The sequence below is a fragment of the Engystomops pustulosus genome, chromosome 1, assembly GCF_040894005.1.
Source record: "Engystomops pustulosus chromosome 1, aEngPut4.maternal, whole genome shotgun sequence".
NCBI lineage: Eukaryota > Metazoa > Chordata > Amphibia > Anura > Leptodactylidae > Engystomops > Engystomops pustulosus.
In genome coordinates, this window is record NC_092411.1 from 41,422,115 (window position 1) to 41,447,785 (window position 25,671).

Sequence of the window (25,671 nt, forward strand, 5' to 3'; positions counted from 1 at the left end):
CAAAGTGAAAAATTTGAAAAGTGAAAAGGGGTCTGAATAGTTTCCGTACCCACTATTTACCAGCTCCTGGTTATGGGAATTAATTCTTTCTAGTCAACAGTTTAGGTTTTTTTATGGAAAACATGATCAAATCCCCTTTATTCCGATAAAACAATTGGAATGACAGACATTACCGCTATACACCCTATAGAGGAGGTGTAGGTACTGAATATATGGCTCATGATAATTAAACAATGAATTTGCATCATAGAGGGTACAGCTACATGCCTGCCATTTGTCATAATAGGGCTCAGATATCTCTGACTTGCACAGCTCGGTACATTGTTCCCTCTCTCGTTGCTTTTCTGAACACATACATATGTTCCTTCTTTTGCAGCCAAGTTGGTGAAACCAATTAAAGATTTCTATGGAGATAATAGCTCAGAGAAACGTGTGACTTCAAAGTGCTAAATAAATGCAGGCGAGCTGTGAGCGAGTGTGGGGGCAGCACTAATGAGGATGAGAACTTCTGTCTTCTATTGCCTCCTATTGGCGTAGGTGCCGTCACATGTCACATGTGATTGGAAGGTCATCCCTTTCATTCTGCTACCCCAGATTAACAAATGTGCATGATCTGACAAGATCTGTGCGTTCTCAATGGAAAAGAATAGGTTCTGCCTCATTGTAGCGATGATGGGGCTTGTGTGCTCAGAGAAGGGGGTCTCTGCCGGGCCGGAGAACAGGTGAGCTCACGCTTCATTTCTCCATCATATCTAATACTCAGAAGCTATTTATTACATTATCGTTAATCAATGTATAAGTAATGAAGCCTGAAATTACAATCAGCCACAACTCCCCTCCTTATCTTTGTACTATGTATAGAAGTAGCAGTGCGGAATATGTGGTTTAACCCTTTCTGTCATGTATCGCCATAACCTAGTTCGGAAAATGCAGCAAGTTCACCCTTGGTCCTATGTAAACTCATATAATATAACACTGAACTATTGCGGATGAGAATCCCAGCTTTGCCATGCGAACAAAGCCGGCACTGCTACATCTGTATAGCTATTTATATGACTTTTTCTAGGTCTCAGGATCTCATGAGTTATGATTATGTGCAGTCTGTGTGATTTGTCTGTAGCCGTAGTTGTTAGGATACATAGGATTTCTCTAACAGTCAATATCACACAACGCAGATATATATATATTTCTGTGTATTTGCACTGCACAGGTCAAAATATCCTAGAGGTCGGTACAACGGAGAATCAAATCTCTGGATATAGGGCAGACCAGACATGTGGAGATTTGTTTAATCTTCTATTAAGACGACTTTGGGTCAGTAACGGATAAAAGCCACAATATGTTTGCCGCTGCGTATCCAGCACATTTTAATTAGCGGGTGTTTAACCCTACTTAGTGGACATGTGGGAGCGGGAATGAGTGACGGCTCCTGTGTTCCATGTATATTCATCTCTTCGCAGGAAAATAATGTCATGTAATCTCATGTGTATGCGTGATTGTGTGATGCAAAATTATATATATATATATATATATATATATATATATGTCATTTTGACACATGCTTTGACACATGTGTGAATAAACGAGTATGTTTTTACCATATTTGAATCTCAGAGTGCTGCCATTTTTCGTGTTTTTGTATGTGTATGGACCCTGGTTTAGGTCCTGGCATGTGCACCTGAGTTGTTCTCAGCCGTATCTTGAGAGCTGCCACACTCCGTGAGATATATATATATATGTAAGGCCACATGCCTAATAAGGTAGCCGATGTCGCACTTTATGCCAAAAAGATACTGTTTTGGGACATATTAGGAGCTTGGGGCATGGGGTCTAAGAACTTTTCCCCTGCTTATCTAGGATAGTATCAATCTAATCGGTGGGGTCTGACTGTTGGGACCCTCAAAATCACATGAAAAGTCCCCACCAATCAAAAGAACAAGGGTCTCGTTCTTACTAAGCGAATGAAGTGACAGGTCGAGCATGCCTCCTGTTGCTTCACTTGATACTATGGGAACATAAGAAATTGCTGAGCACAGGACTCGGCTATCTCTCTTGCCCTTCCAGTCACTGCCAATGAGAGTGATGGAGATTGCCAAACGCTGTGCTCACTTCTCAGTAATATCTGACGCACCCGCACGCTTGAACTGCTGCTTTATTCACTGAGTGCTGAGCTCTGTAATGTGCTACATTTTCACAGAATTGAATTGACCGAAGGACACAAGACCGAGCTGTTTATGCCACTTTTTATTCCCTTTGTCGAATACATACTGTAACCTTTTTAGGCTTTACTCAAATTTCCGCTATCCCTTCCTTATATGATGTTTTGCAAGAAGCCTCATACAACAGATCTCGACCGTCCATATACTGGATCGTTCAGCAGGTTTCCTTCATTTTACCACGCTAAATGCTTCGTTCTGTGCTACCTCTGTCATTAAATATTATGGCAAAGGGCATAGCCTTAGAAAAACCAAAGAAATGGTTAAAATGTTTATGTCAAAAACAGTTTAATGAATAGATCACGGATCAGAGGATGAAACAGGAATACTGAGGGGACTTTATCATTTCCACTTATGACATTGCTATCTGGAATGACAACTTTCACCCAGGGGCAGATTGACTGCCAGGGACCCTGGGCTGTATGAATATTATAGTCCCTACAAGTCCGGGATTCACTTCCTACATATGGTGCTAGAATCAAACTTATTGAGGAATGGAGGATGTGTCCCTTCTGACTGCTCTAAATCTGCAGTTTCAGGACCCTTGGAGGACCTTCAAAAGTCTTTAAATGGCTCTTGTGTACATGTGTATTGAGAGCAGAAAGAGATTTACGAGGATTTCATGGTTGAAGATCCTTCTTAGTATCAAATTTGGTGGGTAGTTTGGGTGGCCATGGGCCCCCTATAACTCTTGGGCAACGGGACCACCTATATTATAATCCACTACTGGTTTCATCTAACAACCATTTAGAAAGATTAAATCTCTATAAAAATGTATTGTGATCAAACCAGGACTTAGCAAAAGAGGCACATTTACCAAAAACAGATCCAGTGCCAATACAGGAGATAGAAGCAGAAATCAGTTAGGCCCAAAGACTGTACCATCAGCAGCTACAGCTCTGATTGGTCATGTAGCTTATTTTTTCACTTTTAGAAAGAAAAGAAATGGGAGTATGGGAAGATTCTTGCAGGGGTACACCAAACATTAGGTATGTTGAGCCTCTTGCCTCAGACAGCACCGCCTTCAGCAAGATTGGTAACAGCAGCAGGGGTGCAGCCACTTGCTACAAAGCCCAACTTCACACTCAAAACTAACGTTTCTTTAAACCTGATGAGACACAATATGGAGAACTCACATACCAAAATAATAACCTGATTTGTTACTCCTGGAGGGGGCGCCATTCTATTTACTTGCCTCGGACAGCAGAGAGTTTAGGTTCACCCCTGAATTCTTGTGCAGATTTTCTCAGTTCCTATATACTGCACCTTGGCTATGTTCCCTCTAAGTGTCATCGCTCCACCATTCACTGCACCAGTCTCTTTGCGATTGATTGACATTGGTCTTCTATAAGTTTCATGTTATTTCATGTAGATTTATGTGAAATGAATGGGGGGATGTGGATAGCAGAGCGATGGTCAGTGGAGAGAGGTTGATGGATCTTGGATGTATCGTAATGGATGTAGATTGCATTCTTTAAATCATGGGAAAAGATTTCATGTTGTCTATTGGATTATTTCAATAAGATAAAGGGGTGAAGAGGGCAGATTTACAGGCAGGGTAACTGATGGGAGAAAGGTTTCACCTCCATTGTGCTCCATTTTCTCTTATCTCTTACTTTTTATTTGGATTCAATAAAACTTTTATATGTTTTATGTAGAAATTGCCACGAAAGACACTGACGGAACATTGTGTTCAGTATAATACATTAAATGTGTGTTAAATATTATAAGAACTTTAAAAATTCTCTCTTTTGTAAGGGGTTAGCTGCTTAGTGGATAACAAGGCCTAATGAGCTAAAAGCGCTACTTAGAAGCACTAATGCGCCTTCCTAACCAGATTCTGCTTAGTGATTAGGATGATTTGGATAAAGCCCGCTTTTTTTCAGATAATACAAAGTGTAGTTGCAGCTTCTGGTGTGATGCTTAAGTTTTTTATAATATGAACTGTTATATAAGTTATGCTTGATATTACACCTTTTATACCCACAGTACAGGATCTTAGCTCTTATAAAAAAGAGGAACATACTTACTACATACCTGAAACCCATATAGTACAGATCCTATATGCAAAGCATTGCTGTACCGGCTTAGTGGGAATCCATGTACCATATATACTCAAGTATAAGCCAACCTGAATATAAACTAGACTTAGAATAGATCCCTAGACTTGAGTATAAGCCTATGGTGGAAAAGCATTGGTCACAGCCTCCCCCCAGTATATAGCTATTGCGCCTACTGCCCCCAGTATATAGCCAGCCAGACCATACCCCCAATATATATCCAGACCCCTGCACCAGTATATAGCCAGCCAATCCAATGTATATAGCCAGTCAATCCCCAGTATATAGCCAGCCAGCCCCCAGTATATAGCTAACCAGTCTCCTGTGTATAGCCTGCCAGCTAGTGAAGTACTATTTATAGCAATGTACAGTTGATTTAGGTGTATTGTATGATAATTTGTTCAGAAGGCATATATAAAATACATTATAGAGGTCACACAATATAAGTTTTATATGCGTGGGCACAGTGTGGTCAGTTGTGGTGTGAGGGGTACATATTTTTTAGAAGTACAGTGTTTTCTGGAGCAATGAGCTAGAGACAACTGGCGACACATTCAGCAGCGACGTCATGGCCAGGATCAGATCATCACCTGTAAGTTATTAGATGTCACTTATGGCTGTGTTCAATCAGTCCTGTAGTCACTGACTTACCTGCCTGTGTGTGAAACAACTCCCAGCACATGTTGTATCGTTCACAGAGTATCATTGAGCTGAGTCTTTCTTCTGAATGTGAGATGGCAGCAATGTGTGGGAGGGTTATTAGTTGCTAGTTATGCAGTCAGGATGTGTAGATGCTTTTTTTTAAAGATTTGCTTGGTAAGTTTATTGAAAATGATAAGAGATAAGGCTCAGGAGGCCAACAATCTCAGTCTGGGGTCCAAGGTATCTTTATTCTGCCCATTAATCCCCTGATCCACAACACACTACAATACTTACAATAGGACACACTAGGGTAGGTCACTCACTGGCTGAGATAGAACAACACTAAATTAAATTTGTCACAGCTGACCCAAAGAACCTGAACATTGTTGGAAATTAAGTCCACTTCAGACACACATCTAAAGGGTGAGGGTAGAGTTTATTCATACTATAGAATGGCAGAGAATGGAAAAGTTCCGAATATGCGATACTTACAGAGCGGGTTTCATAGATGGGTGGGCTCCCCAGCATCGCTTACAAAGTATCTTAGACCATGTTGCAAACATTATTATCATAAGGTCGCATGCCAGGGTTGGTGGTGGTGGACCCACTGAACACTATTGGAGTGAGCCAACACCGGGGAGTGGAGTCTAAGTGGCACCTGGTATTCACCAGAGCATGTCGCTAAACGGGTTGGATTTGCTGCGACGGGATACCACCAGATCGCTCCTCAGGCGCGACCTGCTTGCGATAGTTGCCAAGGTACAGAGACGGCAGGCAGAGTCAGAGTCAAAGTCGGGCAGGAGGTCAGGACCAGCGGCACAGGATTGGAGTCGGGAACATAGCAGACAGTCAAGGCAGATGGCAGAGGATCGAGGTCAAGAAACGAAGCAAAGGTCACAACGGATAAATCACAAGAGGTTTTGAAACACAACGCTTTCTCTAAGGCAACTGGGCACAAAGATCTGGCAGGAGTCATAGGACCCAAAATGCAAGCATCTCCGACCTCTAGGACCACAGGTGTCATCGCAGGAGCACCTGTGACATCACATAAGTCAAATGCAACACACCTATACAATTGTTATTGGTTACACATCACAGTTTACAACACCTTATACATATTAATTCAGTATACGCCTAACTTGACCCTTTGGACCTTTTCCACTTGATGTATGTTGACATCTGATGACATGAATTACATCCTCAGCTATAGTCTCCAGTCAGTCTCCAGGTGACCATTCTCATGGGAATTCTGTGATACCATTAGTCCCCTTGTTTATTTCCTCTATGTCCATAATAGAGTTATTCTATACTTAGATTTTCAGCTATAAGTAGATACAATACTAGACTAACCTTTATCTCTATTTGGGCATAAAACTATCATGGACTCCATCTATACATTAGTGTTTGATACATAAATTCTAGGTTCTCATCTCATGACACTTCTATCCACAAAGTTCATATCATCATCCCCTCCACTGTCACTTTACCAGAGATTCTCAGAATTTACTTCCTATGTTGTCATCCTTAAAGAGAAACTATCTTGAGTAAAAAAACTTTTCCTGAGATCCAGTCATTGATTAAGAATGTTCTATCTCTCCTAAGAAATAAAGATGGCTGATTCAAGACAACATGGCTGCTTCTTTATAAGCTATATTCCCTTACCAACATCAATAAACTGTCCCCAAATGTTTAGTATGGTGTGTGCCTCAGAACTGAGGCCAAAAGAACGTATAATGAAAGCCTAAGGGTTCATTTAATCTGCATAGGGGGAGCTACATAAGGGCAAACAGTGTAAAAACACCATGTGGTGCATCAATTCTGTACAAGATTTGGGCCCAAAGTTGGAAAATAAGAAATCATAAATTAAATTACTAATTTGCATAGCGGTTAATTATGCACTTTTTAAGCTCCACTTAGGACTGGAAAATCCTTTGAAATCTAACAAAGCTTTAAACTACAGTAATAACATAGTCATCAATATAGAATTATTACATTGATGGTTTTGTCCTTTGTGTTTTTTTTATTCAAGGTATAATTTGCAAACATCTTCAGAGAAAGAATTAACGCCGACCTATGGTGAGATTGTTTTTTTTGTATATTATGATGAGATTATAACTATGTTACTCGGCCTGATTATTGGAAACATTTCATTCCCGCCAACTGCAACTCCATATAAATGACATAAAGAACAGATTGGATTGTTGTAGTCAATAGGAGGAGTGTTTAGAAGCTTTTATACAATACGATGGATCCTGTAAAAAAAAAATATATTCACTAGGTATAAAACACCATTGCTACTGGTGCTAAAGGGGCGTGGCTGGGTGTGGGCACGGCTGGGCTTGCTAGTGCACCCGTTTTCTTCTTCATTTTATAAGAGCCATTATTTACATTATTATTGACATCCCTTATACAAAAAGATGGGGAAAGAAGAAACTTGTTCACAGAAGAGGCCACTAGTATACAAAAAGAGAATTTCAACGTATTTTGGTTTTGTTGCAGGATATCCTAACATGTTCAGCACTCAAGAGGACTATACGTTACCTCAAACAGGAACAAAACAGGTGAGATAATAAAGAGAATCAGGACTTGTATTATATTTACACCTCCATTACTGCAGTGTCACAATATTCAAAAATGTATGATGAGGACATTGTTTTGACATACATTTAGTGATGAAAGCAGTATTGATGATAAACATTATTATACTCATCAGGAACTGCTCTTTATCCATAAGCGGGCTTGTTCATGTTCCACCAAACATGGCGGCCTGAAAATTCATCCCACTATTTTCCCTATGGTCGTTGTTTGCTGTGATAGGGGAGTGACAAACCTTGGGAAAATGCTGGCACACATACCTATGGCATTGCATGTAGCACATCATGAAAGGCTCCTGATTAGGGATGAGTGGACCCATTCATGGTTTGGGTTTGGCTGAAATGGGCAACCTGAAAGTTTGCCCAACCATTTTCCCTAAGTTCGTCTCTCAATGTAAAGACAAAAGGGAAAACAGACACTTATGATATTTGTAGGGTTAACAATTGTAAATGTAGGTTCTACTAACGGGTGAGCTTGAATGCCAAACCCAGACTTTTAGCTCATCTCTACTCCTGATCAAACCTTATTTTTACCCATTTACCCCTACTCACTCTCCATAATATAATTAATAATCACAAAAATATCTATAATTATATCATTATTGTGTATTTGTATATAAAGAAAAAATGATTATGCTTGTTTTATTGATGAAGGACTGTAAACCAAGCACTGGTGTGTGCCCCCTCTGGCAGGATCTGCTCTTCTTCTAGCTACTTTTGTCCTGGTTTTTTAAAAAAAAAAGGCTTTTAAAATGCAAATGAACCTGGGGGGCTCTGGGGTAGTTGTTAATGGAGCCTATAGCCTCACAGGTTCATTTGCATAATTTTGAAAGCCTTTTTCTGCTTTAAACATGGCATAAAAAGCTTAAAGAAGAGTGGATCCTACCAGAGGGGGCACACACCAGTATGTCAGTGTGCTTGGTTTACAATCCTTCATCCTGGTGGTAGATGTTCTTAAATTACCCACACTATACTGCACAATGTCTGAATTCAGACAGCCATAACATTTTTTCCAAGTTCAAATTTTTTCCCTTCTCCTTAACCCCTTCCCTTTTTTATTATACATTTTATTGTTAAAAGAAACAAAGAAATTCAACAAAATGAAAAATACCATAACATTAGTGTATTTTCTGCGCAATAATAGCAGATGACTAGTAAAATATTGTTTTATGTCCCCAAATTAAAAAAAAAATATTTTGTTACATTGTTATTTTTTTAATGTTGTATTTACCACTTTTATATAAAGAAAACTGCTTCATGACAATAATTGTGATCACATTTTGTATGGAGGTCATATTACCATAAATATAAAGAATACTAAAGGACAGCAGTCCAGATTTAATACACTCCAATGCTTCCGCTTATCTCATAGAGGCTATAGGAGGACATTGCTGTGTAAGCATTTTGGTTACTAAAGGAGTTTCTATTGCTTCTTATATATTGTTAACATAATTGTAGATGTCTCCTAATGCTGAAAAATCAGGTTTCCATTGCTTATACTAATAAAAATCATTCACATCATATTCAGGGCAGTCACAATTATTTTAACAATCAGTAGATTTTTAACTTTTTTTTTCTTGATATCCCTTTAAAATTAAATTATAGCATTTTTTTCATGAAATCGACTCCTATGACTTGCTGTAACTGGAGGTTACCAATATCAGATTTGTGTGGATCCAGCTCCCACAGGTCAGCTTACAAATGGGTGTGTTTTGGGTCTAGAAGGGGAAATGATGTGTCCATTGTGCATTGGCCTGGAAGGTTCCGCAGTACCATCCTGGGCTACCCTGCTTATTGAGTGGATCATTGCTATGTAAATGCAATTGATTTGTGGGGTTTTTGGATCCCAGTTATCTGAAGGGAGAGTTCATCAACCCCTTTAGACTATGGAGACACAAGGAGGGGTAACATATGGCATATACATTGATGGTTATACTGCTATAATTTATAATAGTAAGTATGGATCTCGTTTACCTTCTGTAGTACCAAGTGGCCTGAGCTTGGGGCTCTTAAAAGGGGTTGTCCAATGGTTGAAAAACATGGCTGCTTTCTTCCTAAAACATTGCCATACCAGGACTTGTAGGGGACCAATACTGCAACTCAGCTCTATAGAAATAAATGATGCTGAGTTGTAAGACCACACACTACCCATGGTCAGGAGTGGCGCTGTGTCTGTAAGAAAGCAGCCATGTTTTTCAACTCCCAGACAACCCCGTTAAGCCTGTCATTTTCTGCAATGCAAAGGGTGAGATCTCCCGAAGACCTACATCAATTCCTGAAGATATAACATACAATTTCTGATGTTTTTTGTTACAACGTGCTGCAATAGAATACACTACTGAATTTCCTTGTGTTCTAATTGTTACTGACATTCACAAGATAGATGGAGTCAGGGTTAATCCTATAACGACATTGACAATCCTGTATTAACATGAAAAAAAGGAAAAACATGATTTTGTTTTTTTTATAATTACAGGCAGTCCCCGGGTTACATACAAGATAGGGTCTGTAGGTTTGTATGTAAGTCAGAACTGTATATTTTATCATTGTAATCCTAGACAGAACTTTTTTCGTCTCTGTGACAATTGGATTTTAAAAATGTTGGGTTGTCATAAGAAACAATATTAACACTAAAGCTTCATTACAGACACCTGTGATAACTGTTACAGCTGATTATTGTAGCCTAGGACTAAAGTATAATAAATTACCAATATCCAGAGGTCCGTCTGTAACTACAGGTCGTATGTAAGTAGGGGGCCTGTATTTATATTATTAGGAATTCTCATCTCAAATTCATAGTTGAGTGTGGAGATGAACTGGTTGTACCTTTTGACGCCTAATTAAACATATAAGCATCTAGTTATTGATGTCAGCAAGGTGGGATAGTGTCTAAGATGTAATGTGGACCCATATTGTTCTAATAAGGAAGACGTGTGGTCTTGTCCTAGTCACAATGGTGGCCAAGACCACATCTATGATTATGGTAGTGTCTAAAAGCCAACAAAGAGAAAAAAGAATATCAGTACTCAGCTCCCCACTTCCAGGTCCACGTGTGTCTGAAGTAGGGAGCGTTGAACACCGAAGAGACACCGGTCCAGTCCCACAGCTGATATACTCAATAGATGACTGGGTACAGCCCTCCGAAAATGTTTGAAAAAAATTTAGAAACCACAATGTATTGGAAATAGATGTGATCATGTTAAAAAGGAAAGATTTCTGAGACTGTACAAATCAGTCCTTACCAATTATACAAGTCCGAAATACATCATCTTGCCTTCTTTTTTGTGTAGTCACCTCTATTTTTAATGTATACCAATAAATTGTCATCTATTGTGTTTTTCATTGTCTAAAAGCTGATATATTGGAGAATGGGGGTGTAGTATCACAATAAACCTTTTGTGACTGGGGTGATAAATACACCATGTGTGCTTTTATACAGGGTTTGTATTACAACATAGTAAGAAAAGAGACACTGACCAGAGAAGTGACGAATGAGAGTAATGGATCTCCTCCGAGCATCATTAATGTCACAACAAGTGGAAACACTTGTATTCTATTTGGAGCCAAGAGAATAATAATCAGATTTAAGAATCAAACTCAACTGGACCTGACCAATACAAACTGCAGCCTGTATGACAACGCGGATGTAGAGGAATCACACTGCAATGAAGAAAATTCCACGTAAGCAAGTATGGATTCATTTTCCATCAATTGTATATATGAAGTTGAGCAGTGTATTCATAACATACAACAAGACTGACCCCTGAAATTGTAAGATTATTTGGGGAACTAATGATCAACAGGATATGGTAGATGGTGTGTAAAACTCTCCACCAGGTGGTTGTCATGAAGTCTAGGATGTCAAACTTATAAACATGTAAGGTGCATTATATCATATTATTAGTGTTGTAAAATATCTGGAATCAAATCACTCTTAAAGTAAAAAAGAATTTACTCATTAGCAGGAGCTTTTAAAATGTGCAGCTTTAAGTGTCAAGTTGTAATGGGGTCTTACTATGTGTCATGCTTACTAGTTATTAGTAAGCATGACACATAGTAAGACCCCCATTACAACTTGACACTTAAAGCTGCACATTTTAAAAGACTTACAAAATCCACCGTGTCACAGTACAGGGATAATACACTGATGTCATAGTACAGGGATAATACACACATAGATATCATAGTACAGGGATAATACACATAGTGATGTCTCAGTACAAGGATAATACACACAGTGATGTCACAGTACAGGGATAATACACACAGTGATATCACAGTACAGGGATAATACACATAGTAATGTCACAGTACAGGGATAATACACACAGTGATGTCTCAGTACAAGGATAATACACACCGTGGTGTCATAGTACATGGATAATACACACAGTGATGTCACTGTACAGGGATATTACACACAGTGATGTCACAGTACAGGGATAATACATACAGAGATGTCACGGTACAGGGATAATACACACAGTGATGTCACAGTACAGGGATAATACACACAGCGATGTCACAGTACAGGGATAATACACATAGTAATGTCACAGTACAGGGATAATGCACACAGTGATGTCACAGTACAGGGATAAAACACACAGTGATGTCACAGTACAGGGATAATACACACAGTGATGTCACAGTACATGGATAATACACACAGTGATGTCACAGTACATGGATAATACACACAGTGATGTCACAGTACAGGGATAATACACACAGTGATGTCACAGTACATGGATAATACACACAGTGATGTCATAGAACAGGGCTAATACACACAGTGATGTCATAGTACAGGGATAATACACACAGTGATGTCATAGTACAGGGATTATACACACAGAGGTGTCATAGAACAAGGATAATACACACAGTGATGTCATAGTACAGGGATAATACACACAGAGGTGTTATAGAACAAGGATAATACACACAGTGATGTCATAGTACAGGGATAAAACACACAGAGGTGTCATAGAACAAGGATAATACACACAGTGATGTCACAGTACAGGGCTAATACACACAGTGATGTCACAGTACAGGGATAATACACACAGCGATGTCACAGTACAGGGATAATACACATAGTAATGTCACAGTACAGGGATAATGCACACAGTGATGTCACAGTACAGGGATAAAACACACAGTGATGTCACAGTACAGGGATAATACACACAGTGATGTCACAGTACATGGATAATACACACAGTGATGTCACAGTACAGGGATAATACACACAGTGATGTCACAGTACAGGGATAATACACACAGTGATGTCACAGTACATGGATAATACACACAGTGATGTCATAGAACAGGGATAATACACACAGTGATGTCATAGTACAGGGATAATACACACAGTGATGTCATAGTACAGGGATTATACACACAGAGGTGTCATAGAACAAGGATAATACACACAGTGATGTCATAGTACAGGGATAATACACACAGAGGTGTTATAGAACAAGGATAATACACACAGTGATGTCATAGTACAGGGATAATACACACAGAGGTGTCACAGAACAAGGATAATACACACAGTGATGTCACAGTACAGGGCTAATACACACAGTGATGTCATAGTACAGAGATAATACACATAGTGATGTCATAGTACAGAGATAATACACACAGTGATGTCATAGTACAGAGATAACACTCACAGTGATGTCACTGTAACAGGGATAATGCACACAGTGATGTCATAGAACAGGGCTAATACACACAGTGATGTCATAGTACAGGGATAATACACACAGTGATGTCATAGTACAGGGATTATACACACAGAGGTGTCATAGAACAAGGATAATACACACAGTGATGTCATAGTACAGGGATAATACACACAGAGGTGTTATAGAACAAGGATAATACACACAGTGATGTCATAGTACAGGGATAATGTACACAGTGATGTCATGGTACAGGGATAATACACACAGTCATGTCAGAATTATCCTTTTTCTGTACTTCTACTGACACGTTTGTCCTTTTTTTACCTGTTAGCAGGACATGTATGTGTCCAGGTGTGTGTAAATTTGTTTCAGAAGAATTATAAGGGGAATTTATCAAGATCTGGTGCATTGGTCTCAGTGGTATAAGTCATTTTTGTGGTGAATGGTGATTTTTAAGTCAATGCCCATGCATCTTTGATATTAGAAATGTTGTAAGTCAATTATTAGTTGTAATTTTCTATAGTCACTTAGCTCTTTATAAATACTGGGAATGAAATATAAGAGTCGTTGATGCTGCTTTCTCTGTGGTTAACTGGAGAGAGCACAACCACTGTAAGACATATCCATCATGGCAGACCCCTGCCCCCTTTCTAACAATCAGGGTCAAATTTCCCCTTTAACTAGGGCTTTTATAGATCATTCAATTATAGTGCACATTAGAAAAAAAATTGGCTGACTTTTTTGTTACAAAAATAAAAAAATAACGCAACTTTACATTTTACTTATTTTCTTAATTTACTATTTTCCGTATTTTTCGGACAATAAGGCGCACCATCAATAAATTCCTGCTAAAACGTATAGGTTCATATATAAGGTGCACCGGATTATAAGGTGCACCTGATTATAAGGGTGAATGACCAGCAGGTGGCAGACCTGTGCACAGTTCAAGGCAGCTGTTGTCTGTAAGTATGGTTCATATATAAGGCGCACTGGACTTTAAGATGCACCTTTGTTTTCTTATAGTTTGAAAAATATGGTACCTATTTTCTTAACTCAATCTTATTTTTTATCTGCAATACCTATGCAAAACTATTTTGCTTTATGGTAACAGACACAAACACACCCAATGTAGACTGATTCTGCAGTCATATCATCTTTTATACCTAGTAACAGTTTGGGAGCTGATTAAAAGTTAATGCTATACAGTCTAATAGTAACATGTAAATTCTTTACTTTTCTGCTTCATGCTTTCTTTGTAGACTTACTTTAAGGTTTCTCAAGGCTGGACATTTAAAGGGACTTGCCTTAAGGTACGCCTTAATGTATACTACAGCAATATGTAAGTAAATTTATGTTATTAATTATTGTTATTGCCCCCTCCCCATAACAGCTGAGTTATAAATTACACCTTCCCATTAGCTCTCTGCATTACTTCGTACTGTTTCCTTAGCCTCTCAATACCAACAGAATCTGGTGGTGTCAAGAGAGGGGTGAGTATAGTGATTTTGTTATTTTTATATTTTATTTTTTATACTCCTGGAATGATACATTAGGAATCTGCATTATGGAGTCATATTTATTTGTTTTGCTGTTGTGTGGTGCCCCAGCATTTTGTTCCCCAAGGTTGCGCGCGCCGGCACTTGGCAATTTAAAGGGCCAGCGCACTGGTGATTGGCGCTGGCTTCTTCCGGGATTGCTATGTAATTTGGCGGCTCCCATCACTCCCCGGCGGATCTTCAAGCCATTTCCTGAAGTTGAAGCCCTTCTGTGTTCCTGCATTCCTGTAACCTCTACTGTGTTCCAGTATTCGGTTCCTGAATTCCTGTTCCAGCGTTCCAGCCTGTTCCTTTGTTCGGAACGCAGACTGACAAGGTAACATCTGTGCCAGCTCGAAAGGACTGAGCTAAGGGCCAAGATCCCACTATAGCATCAAAGAGTGCATTCTTCTTACACCGACATCAGATGATTCCATAGATCATGACAGAACCTGTTCTGTTAAACGCTGATACATGAAGAAACCCCACAAAAGAGTGCAGAGGGTGTTGGCGGTAATTTAGCATTGACGTCATTGACTGATCATTTTGCCCTTCTTTTCATCAGTCAGTGTCCGCTTTATCAGTCAATAATCCATTGTTAAAGTATTGCTAAAGCCACAAAAGAACAGGAGTTGATGCAAAACAGAGATGACCAGTAAATGGGCTATTTGCATCTCCTCTGTGTTCTGTGTCCACTCCTGCTTTTGGCCATCAATCCTGAAGCTTTTCATTCCTTCTGACAGATGAAATGAAGGGGAAAACCAAACATAGTGGCAACGTCATAGAGTGGTGAAGGGTGAAAACAGCATTATGGAAATCACAGGGTGTTCCAGGGAGACAGCGGACAGTTGGCAGCAAAATGGTAGGCCACAGAGTGGCACAATGACAAATTCTGGAGGTGGCAGCAACATGGTAGGCCACAGAGTGGCACAAAGACAGAGAGTGGAAGTGGCAGCAACATGGTAGGCCAGAGAGTGTTACAATGACAAATTCTGGAGGTGGCAGCAACATGGTAGGCCACAGAGTGGCACAATGACAGAGTGTGTAGGTGGGCGGCCGCAGTAGCAGCATCATGAGGCCAGAGAGTGGCAGGAGGTCAGAAAGTGTGGAGGTAGGTGACAATTCAAGTCCCTGGTAAAGATGCTGGGAGGCAGATGGAGCAACTGGCAGCAGATGTGTGGCATCAGGCAGGTGACAGCATCAAAATAGTGACTGAGGCAGTTAGTTAGAATCCAGACTCATTTCTAAACTTTTGTGGGAGGCATCACGGCTGATCTAATCTAATGCATAAGGCATTAGTGTGTTGAAATCCTGGACAATCCATGCCTGATTCAGCTTGACAAAGGTCAGTCTCTCCACATTACGGGTGGACAAGCGGGTTCTCCTTGGGGTAACGATGGCCCCCCCGCCGCACTGAACACCCGCTCTGATGCCACACTAGTGGCGGGCAGGACAGCTTCTCTACTGCAAACTCCGCAACTTGCGGCCACACATCAAGTTTGGCTGCCCAGTTGTCAAGAAGATCCTCTACCTGGGGTGGTAGAGTGCTGTCCAAGTAGGCCACCACCTGCTGGTGCAGGGTTTGCTTCATGTCCTGCTGCTGCTGGTGGCGGCTACCCTCCTCACTAGGCGGGTGAAGGAAGTTGCTCAATAATGAATCCAGACTTAAGCTGCTGCTGAAGGAGGTGCTACTGCTCCTACCCCCCATCTCCCCACAGCAGCCGTGGCAGTAGTATGTGAGCGATGACTGCCAGGAATCTCCTGGTCAGACCTGACAGAGGAAGGACAATGGCGCATATAGGGAGTGGCCAACTGTCTGCACAGTATTTCTCTATAGTACGCCAGTTGTTCCCCCATCTCGACAGCTGGAAAAAGGCACCCATTTTGGACCGGTAGTGCGGGTCCAAGAGGGTAGAGAGACAAAAGTCATCCCTATGCCGGATGTTGACTATTCGGCTTTCACTAGTTAGGCAAAGCAGAATGCTTGGCCATCTGTGCAAGTGACTCTGAGGGACTCCCGGCCTCCATCTCCACTGTATTCTGCCACGGTACTTCTGGATCATCTGCATAGTCTTCGACCTCCTCCGGATGCTCCTGCTCCTCCTCTCCTGTCACCTGAATAGAAAAACCACTAATTGCACCAGACTCTGCTTGTGCTCCAATGTCCTCCTCCTACTCCAGTCCAGCCACCACCGGACTCATGTGGCCATGAGATGTAGTCGCCACTTCTCCAGTTCCCTGACCAGACAGATTTAGCAGCATCTGTTCTAGGACATGAAGCAGTGATTCATCCCTTAGTCCTGGCGACTGACAAATAATGTAGCCTCATCAGAGGGCCTGAGCAAACGGCAGGTGTCCCGCATGAGTGGGCTGAAATCAAAGTTACACAGGGAAGTACTCCTGTTCGCTTGCATCACCAAACAATCATTAATGGCTTTTCTCTGCACATCAGCCTATGTTGGGGGAGGCCGTTATGCCGCTGTAACTCGAGGAGGGTGTGCTTAGCTTTGTAAGAATGGATGAAGTGAATGCACAGTTTCCAGGCCTTTTTTAGAATGTCTTGCAGATGGGTGGAAGACTTCAGGAACCTTTTAATAACCCGATTGAACATGTGCGCCATGCAGGGCGCATAGACCATCCCTCCTCGGTGCAGTGCGGACACCTTGTTCTTCCCATTGTCTGTCACCATGGTTCCGATTTGCAGTTGTCATAGGAGAAAGCCACAGATTGATTTCTTCTTGCATGACGCGGAGCAGTTGCTCCCCTGTGTGACTTCCTTCACTCAGGCAAACCAGGTGTAGAACTGCATGACACCGCTGTACCCTGCACATGTGGTATGATGGAACAGCACTAAGACTTGTGGAGGCTGAGGTGTTAGTGAAGTAGGAGGAGGAGGCGGCAGACATTGGCGCAGGAGAAGCAGTTTGACATCGTGGAGGAGAAAGCAGCGTCTCCTGTTCAAGTTGTTGGTGTGGCTGGGTGGGAAGCACATTCACCCAGTCGGTCGTAAAGGACATGTACTGGCTCTGACCGTAGTTATAGCTCCACACCTCTGTGCTGCTGTGCACCTTGGAAGAAACCAATTAGCTCAAGGACTGGCCCATCTTCTGTTCTAGATATTTGTGAAGGGCTGGTACTGCCTTTTTGGAAAATAAATTTCGGCTTGGAACTCTCCACCTCGGTTCGGCACAAGCCATTAGTTCTCTGAAGGGTGCTGAGTCCACTACTTGGAAAGGGAGGGACTGCAGTACCAACAACTTGGACAGGAGCATGGTCAGGTTCTGCAACTTAGGATGGCTGGACACATGCAGTTGTCTCTTTCGATGGCTGCTGGCGCCATGCTTAGCGAGGAGCAGGAACATCTGGACCGGGAGATGTCAAAGACAAACAGAGGTGCTGGAGCCTTGACTGGCTGAAATGGCATGTGTGTCACTAGGTGCTGCTGATGTTGCTGAGGGAAATGAAAAGGACAGAATCTGGTTTAGGACAAGTGAGGGCCACTGACCTGCTCCTGGGCCATGCCAACTAATTGTTGTATCTGACGAACCCACAAACTCTTGGCTGGTGTTGTCAGATGTCATTTGGGAGGAAGTGGATGACCTAGTCAACCAATCGAGAACCTTTGGGTTGTTGATCAACAAACTGCGGCTAGATGACACCAGCTGTTCTGGCCACACAGAGTCACCCCTGCTGTAATGTCTCCTTACTGTGCTGCGAACTGTGCCTGCTCTACCTGCCACCTCTCTGTCTGACATATTGGTTAATCAACTATGTGGATTTGACGCGGATTTCTTGATATCTACTTTATCAACAAAAAACACTTGCAATTTGGAGAATACAGAACCCCAAAAACTGGGCTTTGAGAAAAAATCAGCTACTGAGTACAAGCAGCTAGACGTTTCAGACAGCACATGTAGTTTGAAATGACAGGATTGCAAATGGCCGTCTGTTTTTATAGGGCTGTGACATCACTTAAGCCTGCCGGTTGCTGATTGGCATACATGTCTGCACACGTGATCGAAGGTATTTATTTCATCTTCACAGAGTTCTCTGCCCCATGTAACACGTTGTGCTCACGGCCATTTTGTTAACAAAGGTGAAAAAAAAAATGTGTTCCCACGAATCACCGTAAACTTCGGATCCGTGATGAAACGAAGTTTTCCTGAAATTCGGAATGAATTCCAATTCGTTAGAATCAATTTGCGAATCTCTAGTTGTGATGTTATAATTGCTGTTTCTGCCTTTGTTATTTACATTATTTAATTATATGACTTACATTGGAGATTAGGAATCCATAAGGTTATATGACCGGAGATTCTATTTAGTCATTTTACTGCCAATGAACATTAAAGTTCTCTGAACATGTTATTTAAGTATATGACTAGGAGTTATAGTTGTATAATAACATTTCTTGAAAATCTGCCTACACTTCATTTCGGGATATTTCATGGACTTCATGGGCATTAGTCTAATTTCTTATTGTTCCCTTTTCTTCTCTTCTGTTGCCCACTTGTCCTTCTTCATTGCTCTTTTATTTCAGATATAGATATCACATCTAATATACAGAACACTCAAAGTTTTTGGATATGGTTCATGTAATAAACTTTTTAGCGATATTTCACCCTTTGGGAATGGTGATTTCTTTTTAAGAATGCAGCCCTTATTTCAATTTCAGCTTCCATTTTTCTCTCCCCACCTTAAAAAATTATTTTATTATCTTATACATAATTCCAAATGCAGTGAAATTAAATTTGCACCATTTTTTTGTGGGATCTGTTTTTACAACTTTCACTCCCCTTTATTCTTTGCATTGTTACAATCACAGGGATTCCACATTAATTTAAGTTTAATTATGTTTTAAAAGATTTTTAAAAATGTAAACCTAATTTCCTTAAACCAATTTTTTTGTTTCCCAATTAAATAGATAACACCCATGATTGGTACAGCACTGATTGCCAGTGTTACTGCTGGGTGTTTGCTACATAATTCAGCAAATGCAGTCTGTATGAGGAGAGCTCAGCCCTCTTAAAGGCCCCATGATGTATGTGTACATTAACGTGTTATGAAGGCAAAGTGCACTATTGGGGAACTACTTAGTCTTTTCAAACCATATGGAAAGACAGATGCCTATGCAAATTCAAGGTAATCACAATTAACAAATATCACCCCATTTCCCCAATAATACTCCAACAAAAGAGCACCAGCACCATCAGCGATCTATAGCGCCAGATATGCTGTTGAACTGTTAGATTTAACAACCCCATTTATCCCAAAGTCAACTGATCTCTATATATAAGGTGCCAGGAAATATTGCTGAAGTAGCCCGTAGCCCCCCTCACACTGTGGGGCAAACTTACTTACCTGTCCAGTTGTAATCCCCGAAAGTACATTGTCCGACCGGAATGTACTCTGCCGCGATTCCGAAGATCATGCACCCGATATCCTGCATGTGTTGTTTCCCTGCTCAGGTCCGCCGGAGTTCACCTTCTTCTTCCCAGTGCATGTCAGTGCATTGTCTTGCGACACAATTTGAATCTTAAATCCCGCGCTCAGTCCGAATCAGTCGGTTCGTCCGACACCACCTCCCCTTTTCCATTACTGTTGCATGAAAGCCAGCGCAGCTGTGCCACAATCCGATCACCTGCGACACAATCCCCAGTTAAATACCTGCCACAGCGACACAACTTTTATTTTTCTCTATTTTTTGTTTTAAAATACTTGGTTCTGACAGTAGTATACACTTTTTAAGGCAAATACTATAATATTATACTAATAATACATAATTATAAGTACACTGTCATATAACATCTCAATTTTACCAGGAAATGAAATAATCTCTAGAATATTAATTCACTATTGAGTTAAATATACATATTGAGGGTTAATTATTATACTCCGGTGCTCATGTACTATATGCACTATATTACCTACAAGCCAAGTGCCTGGGCAGGGTCTAGATTAGAGTTATGCAGCCGCACAGAGCAAGAGCGTCTTAAAATATTCAAACCCGTGACCTGTAAGGCGGAGTTCACATCAAACAATGGCGCATGGATTAATAAATCCCCTCCCTTTTGTGTGTATTGAAAAGTGATCTCCATAGAGGGGTTTGCCCTTTTTCATCATGTTTTTTGTCATGTGTATGGAAGTGTGGGAGCAGGATATGAGGAAATTTACCAATATAGATCTATTAGTAGTTCTGCTCTGCTTTCTTGATATGTAAAGTGAATCATCAGCCAGACATTCCTGTCCATAAAATGGCCGCAGATGGAGGGTCATGTGATCTCTAACTATACCAGGGGAGTAACTATAGGAATAGCTGCTGCTACGGGGCCTGCAGTGTCAGGGGGTCCTGGCAGGACGATTGCTCATGGACAATTAAAAATCACATGGCCATCCATCTACGGCCATTTAATGGACTGGACTGGCAACGGATGAAATAAAAGAACAGGGGCTTGACTTTACCTATCAAGAAAGCAGTGCAGAACTCTAAATAGATGTATATTAGTATATAACCTAATATCTTGATCCCCCCCACACACTTATAGACACATTACAAAAAACATGAGGTAAAGTGTAATCATCTCAGAGAACATGTCCATTATGGATATTTTCTATGGTGGAATTAAACATTTTAGGTTTTGCTGTATTACTAATAATTATGTTTTTCAAGATTTTACTTTTCTTGTCTTTTAGATTTTTATTGGTAAGAAGTTACTACAAGCTCTCCGTGCAGAACTGGTACAAACTGCAAAGTTTACAGATCCTTCTAAACCATTCAGTGCAAGCGACATTCAATACCTCCAAGATATTTGCTCCGATCAGCTATTCCTACCATTGTCAGCATGTCAGCAGCCTCCAGAAACATGATGCACTGTTAGTCCCCAGCCCTGCGCAAAACAGCTCGCGACTGTGGGATGTCACTTTCCAGGATTTTCAGGTAATGAAAATGGTTTGGATGGAAGACATGAAAGATTTACTTTAACAAGAGCATGAAAGTTCACGGCAAATAACAGGAAGAAGGAAATAAAGAGAAGCTCATAGTACTATAATGGTGAAAGCCTGGGGCTGCCTAGATTAATGATGTCACAAGTGTCAGGCTTTTCTTCCACACAGACAACGTCCTAGCATTATACTACCTTGATGATACTGTTGTATTCTGGAGGCATTGACATGACCTAAGAGGATTGTCATCAGCAATGTCTCGCTCCTACAGCTTACACTGTCACATCATATCAGTCTGTCCCCGAGGTACACAGTTTACTTCTGATTCTCTTTTTGCTCCTCACTGATTCACTCTTGACGCCGCACTGTTGACTTCTGTCGCTCCTTGACTCAAAACATGCCCTTTGGATTAATTTTGGCCACAGAAGTCATTTTAGTAACAAAAAAACATACAACAATGCAACCGGAGCCCAAAACCGCCATCCCCCATGCAGCCCCCGACTTCCAATTTGTAAAACGCTCCATCAACTCCAAGGAACTTTTTACATCCCTCCCCGCCTACAGTTGCTTTGACAAACCCATAACCCCGCAACGAGTAAAAACTATAAGGGCGGGTAGGTAATACACCTGCACTTGTGGGTCTAAAATGGCCGACTGTCCCTTTCAGCGTTAACCGTTCCTTAAGCCCCTCCCCTATCAACTCCTGGTAATCTACCGCCACTTAACTCCCACTCCCTCCCACAAGGCTGCGTCATGTCGGTCTTCTCTTATTTGTCGATCCAGCCTCTTCTATATGGGGGAGATTTATCAGTGCTTCTAAGCCATTTTTATGTGCACTTCAGGAAATTGAGATTATTCTTGTGACACTGTGAAATCGCGAAGGGTTTTTATGCAAACCTACTACAGTACGGGCCTGAAGTAGTTTTGCCCAGCAATGCAGCCAACCCAACCCAACTTTGGGGCCCGCAGTGTTAGGGGGCCCACGGTATCCAACCTGACTCACTAAAGAATGGAGGATGTGCACCATTATATACATATTATGACACACACCTATCTATCTAGTTGTCTCTTTCTCTGTCTACTTTATCTTCTATATCTATTTATTTATTATCTATCTTTCTAATATATCACCTATCTGTCTAAAACAAAAAAATTAAATGAACCCAAACAAGGTGAGATTTAGTCAAGTGGCAATGCTTCGACCTGTGCTACACCCTTGTCCAGCCACACCAAAACGTCGCCACTGTAATAAACCTCATCTTGATTGGATTTATTTTGGACTTATTTGCTACTAGAGGTCCTGCCTTTATCGGATGGCCCTGCACCCCTTCTTTTGTTGTAGCCAGGGGCGTAACTACAGTGGCAGCAGCCGCTATGGGGCCCACAGTGTCAAGGGGCCCCATCATCCAACCCGATAATAAAGAATGAAGGATGTGAACCATTATATATAATGCTGCACATTGTACAGCATAATATGTACATAACATATATGTGATGTATATATGCTGTATATGTGTGTGTATATATCATGTATGTGTGTTTATGTTCTATATGTGTGATTACAAGAGTGTATAAATGTGTGTGAATGAGTGAAGAACTGTATGTTTAAGTATATAAGTGTATATAAATGTATGTATATATGTGTATATAGGTGAGGGTAATATGAATATTTTAAAGCGTGATGTGGGGCCCCATTCAAAAGTCTGCTATGGGGCCTTGCTTCTACTAGTTATGCCCCTGGTTGTAGCCTCATACACAAAGGGCAGCCGTGGACGTTTCAGTGTGTTTCTATCTAAATAAATGAAATATTCCTTTCTTGTATTTAAATTCATCTTACTTTGTAGGTGCAAATCAAGATGTAGAATAAGAATAAGGTGCAGAGTCAGTAGAACAGTCCAAATCGTATTTGTACAAATGTGCTTTTTGGAATGTGAATAGGAGATCTACAGAAACCCTTCCCAATCATAGCTATAACAATTGCATTTTTACATTGACACTTGAGAATGAGAGTACCTGGCGGTCTGGTTCAGAAAATTAAATTTTTGAAATGTCTTGTTAGGAAATTGTGAAATGATAGAAGTGCTATAGCTATCCTGTATTTTATTATCCAGAGCGGAGAGAGTGACACTCATCATCATCTTATCACTGGAGCACCTTAATGAGAAGAGATTTCCCTGAGCGGCTGCCGATATCAGTGTTTTGTCTGTAATACAAACCTTGTTCTAGTTACCAGTTCTTGTGTGGCTCCGGAACTTCTGGGTTTTCAGCACAATGTTCAGGGGGTGACAGTGGGTGGTTCTTTTGTCCAAGTCGAGGAGGCCAGTCATTAGCTGCGGTGGGTCCCATGACCCCAGTCAGAATTTCTGGCTAGGTGCAGTTTTGTAAACTTGAAGTACCACAGCAATGCAGTAACTGATAGGCGAGGCAGGGTAAGTGTGCTTTCTTTTTTTATTCCATCTCTGCCTTGACCCCCTATAAACAGAAATTTTAGGGAAAAGCAGATTTGGGAGAAAGTGCAAATGTTCTGATAAGATATAATACTATGGGGAGAATTCATCATGGCTTATGCTAGGTTATATAAAAGTCATCATGGGGCATAGAGAGGATGTGAGGTTGGGTAAGGATGCCCAGGGCAGGAGCATTTGCTCTGACTTGTGTACAGGCTACAGCAGAATTCTACCCCAGACAATTCCCTACATTGTACTGAAGAGACACAACCACGTCGAAACAGTGCTGTCTACAATTGGGAATCTGTCCCTTCTGGAATAGATATACTGGCTTAGCTTTAATCCCACACAGGGGCGTAACTAGGAGAGGCAGGGCCCATAGCAAACTGCTGAATGGGGCCCCTTCCAGCTTAAAAATATACATAACACAAATCACATTTACACACACATACAGTGCCATATACAGATGTACAGAATATATACACATCACAGATACAAACACACACATATACAGCATATATGCATCACATATATGTTATATACATGCTATACAATGTGCAGCATAATATTTCTATAATGGTACATATCCTCCATTCTTTAGTGTGAGGTCAGATGATGGGGTCCCCTGACACTGCTGGCCCCATAGCAGCTACTATGGCTGCTACCACTGTTATGCCTCTTATCCCATATCATGTTATTAGGCTTCCTGAAAGTCATGCTTGATGATAAGGGGGCTGCCTTACAAGGTAGCAAAAGAGCCATTGTTTTCCTTGTACATCCTGTAAAACTTTTTATTTTTAACTTTATATTTCCAAGACAGGACCTGGCATAGAATTCACCCGGGGGACGATTGAGGGTCATATCATGCTCTGTCATGATAAATCCCCCTATGATTCCTATGTTCAATTGTACTAGTGATTTATGCTAAGTGCATTGAATAGTTAATGACTTTTTGAGTTACAGTATTTTTTACGCTTTCATCAAGTTTCGTACTGAGAATGATAGAAAAATGATGGCTTGTAATGGTATCAAAAGGCTTAATTTCTATTCCATGAGTTATTAAAGCGGATGTGTAACCCTAGAAGCATATAACACATTTCTGACCTTGCTGTTGTCTTTCAGATACAGGGATTCAACACTGAAGATGGAGAATTTGCTTACGCCAAGGACTGTGCCACCTACTTTTCACCAGCAATTCTTATGGGTCTAGTCATGTCCCTTATCCTTCTACTTGTTTTGGCTTACGCACTTCACATGCTGATATATCTGAAGTCGATGGACAGACATTATCAGCGAAAATGCTCGGCCACCTATTTTCCAAAAACAAAAGACAGTTACCTGGAAGATGAGAGGGAGCCGCTCAGAGGCAATGGACGGGAGTTCTATGAACTAAGACAGCCGGAGTACTGTAGACTAAGCATTCAGCAGTGTGCATCTGTTTCGCATTAGCTTTATAATTGACCATTGTTCCCCTTTGTGTATTTCTGTTATTCTGATTTCACATTAAACACAGTTTCCAAGAAATGA

The 25,671-nt window shown here is 40.9% G+C and overlaps 1 protein-coding gene across 1 annotated transcript; it reads left to right on the forward strand.

Annotated features, from left to right (window-relative positions):
• Positions 1-561: 561 nt before the first annotated feature.
• LOC140119894 (V-type proton ATPase subunit S1-like protein) lies at positions 562-25,671 on the forward strand. The gene is made up of 7 exons (XM_072139332.1): positions 562-722; positions 6,948-6,994; positions 7,418-7,479; positions 10,952-11,193; positions 14,480-14,530; positions 21,449-21,692; positions 25,267-25,671. The coding sequence occupies exons 1-7, from the start codon at positions 637-639 to the stop codon at positions 25,591-25,593; spliced, it is 1,059 nt and encodes a 352-aa protein (XP_071995433.1). The 5' UTR covers positions 562-636; the 3' UTR covers positions 25,594-25,671.